The sequence below is a fragment of the Pundamilia nyererei genome, unplaced genomic scaffold, assembly GCF_000239375.1.
Source record: "Pundamilia nyererei isolate P.nyererei 1_Seehausen unplaced genomic scaffold, PunNye1.0 scaffold00222, whole genome shotgun sequence".
In the NCBI taxonomy this organism is placed as follows: domain Eukaryota; kingdom Metazoa; phylum Chordata; class Actinopteri; order Cichliformes; family Cichlidae; genus Pundamilia; species Pundamilia nyererei.
The window spans coordinates 957693-960218 of NW_005187623.1; the positions used below are offsets into that span (position 1 = coordinate 957693).

Sequence of the window (2526 nt, forward strand, 5' to 3'; positions counted from 1 at the left end):
AAAAAAAAAGAATCTCAGCAGAAAGGTCGAAAGGTGTAAAGAAACCCCCAATCCAGGAATAAACCACAGAAGTAAACTGACCCTTAGCTTAGAAATCCTCTTAATCTACATCACCCGAAATGTTAGCGAAGGGAATAGCTAATATTGCGCTGTTGCAGCAAACGTCGCACCTCGTCAAACTTCCGCCGTTTTTCTTGTACCTCCTGCGCATAATCCTGGAAAAAATGGACTCTCATGCCTTTCCAAATGATCTGCTTCTTTTTTCTGGCAGCTGGCTTTATCCCGTAGGAAGCGAACGATGATGTCTCGGTCTGGAATCCGCAGCTGGCATCGGAGGTGCTGGCCCCACCCGATGGATTCTGTCTATTTCGTAGTAATCTCCCATCTCAATGTCCAGAGCCTCAGACACAGATTCTTCACGCAGTCCTCAAGATTACGGCCTTCGGTTCCTTCTCTAATACCCAATATTCTAATATTCTGGCACCGTGAGAAACCCTCGAGCGCCGTTACTTTTTCCTGCAGCCGCTGGTTCTGTATCTTCAAGTTCTTACTTATTGAGCTAGCTTTAGCCTCTTCGTCCTCCAAATGAGAAATTCTTGTCTCTGTTTCCTCCACACTCGCACCTGTGTGCAACTCCAACCTATGCTGCCATCTTGGGCAGCATACCACGTGACTCCGTGGAGAAATTCCGGTTCTTTTGTATTCTTAACAGCCAAAAAGACACGGCTCAAAAGTGGTCTTTTTACTTTAAAAAATGATCTTTATTTAACATATCCTGGATATGGAGCCCCACACGAACACACAAGCTCAGGTCTCAAGCACAAACGGAAGCCTAGGTATTTATATACTTGCTCCCTAGTGTGCATCAAACAGCCTAGTTGGTTTCACGCTCTGCAAAAGCATGCAGTTTCCTGTCAGCACTTTTTGGCACAGAGTGTACTCAGAATTAGGCCTTTCTTATATAAAGCAATATAATCAGCATATAAACATTTAAGATGATAAATTTAAACCTCAACACCTGCAACCAGTCATGGTAGATGGTCTTCCTAATTTAATCTGGAGTATTTTACTGTTCTTCCTTCCCATTATCACCAGCGCTGCTTACAGTGGATTTTCTGATGGTCGGGCTTTCTTGCCAATATTGTAGGGTTTTAACCTTATGTAGTTAAACAACTTGAGATGACTATTGAGAGTTTACTAGAGTTTATTGATGATGTGACACAGGACAGAAGCAGCTGAATTAATTCTGAGGTGTTCAGAGACATACTGTTTGCTCAGATCCAGCTAAATGCAGTTAAACTGATTTGGGCAGTGTTTCATAATACAGCTGGACAATGACCCAAAACATACAGTTAAAGCAACCCAGGAGTTTATTAAAGGAGAGGAGTGGAATATTCTTGAATGGCCAAGTCACTTGCTTGATCCTAACCCAGTTGAGCATGTGTTTCACTTGTTGAGGACTAAACCAGACATAAGTATTTGAAATAAATATGGATTAATTTGAACTGTATCTACCAACATTATTTAAAGATGAGTGACCAGCAGTCCTATGTACCTGTGTCAGCACTAAGATAGTGTAACTAAATGTACCAGCTCTTTATCCATTTCAATGAAGAGGTATTAGTGTGACTGTACTGAGCAATTTAAAAATTTAACATTTTGGTCTTAGCTTAAATGTTATGTCAATTATGAATTGTTTTGCAAATTGACATTTGTTCACTTTAGCTTGGAATTCTTTTTTTTTTTTTTCAGACTGACTGGCTGTTTCCTCTCGGAGAAAAGCGGTGAAGCAATCTCCTCAGTTCTCAGCTCCCAGTACTGTAAACTGAGAGAGCTGGACTTAAGTAACAACAACCTGCAAGATTTAGGAGTGAAGCTTCCAAATTGTAAACTGGAAATTCTGAGGTCAGATCAAGGACTATTTATTTTTCATCAAATAACATAACCGACCATGTAAAACCTTTTATTATTAGAGGGCAACTTCATGCATTTCAACAAGGACGGATCATTAGAAAGAATGAATATGAGTTATTGATGAACAGAATATAGATTGGTGTTTGGTGGTTAGAGTCCGATGGCCTGTCTCAGCTGAATGGAACCCCAGCTGTGAAAGGGATTAGAGCAGGACCCCTTGCAGCCTAAACGCTGGTGGTGGCTTGAATCAAGCTTGAGTAATGAGAGGTGGAGATGGGGATGAGGTGGGTTCCACAAATGCTTCTATGAGGGAGAATGACAAATGCACAGTGAGATTTGTATGTATGGGGCATGACTACTGATTGGCCTGGAGAAGGCCAGTAGAAAGTGAATGGAATAAACCAGTGATGATACAAAGAACTTGACATCATGGGAAAGTGGGAGTGATGAAACTTAGATTTAGCTGGCAGCACCTGAAAGCAGAGCGATGTGAGGCCATAGCTCTTCCTTATTGAATTCACACATATGCTTGATTTGTTCCAGTCCTGGAACATAATAGATATTCCCAGATCTAATAACAACTGTACCATCAATATACTTTGATTTCAGCTT

The 2526-nt window shown here is 41.1% G+C and overlaps 1 protein-coding gene across 1 annotated transcript in view; it reads left to right on the forward strand.

Moving 5' to 3' along the window:
- LOC102212867 (NACHT, LRR and PYD domains-containing protein 12-like) overlaps positions 1 to 2526 on the forward strand; it is an 18579-nt gene that overhangs the window by 13073 nt on the left and 2980 nt on the right. Inside the window, exon 7 of the mRNA XM_013914761.1 lies at positions 1753 to 1905. Within this exon, the coding sequence (XP_013770215.1) occupies positions 1753 to 1905 (153 nt within the window). The remainder of the gene's footprint in view (positions 1 to 1752; positions 1906 to 2526) is intronic.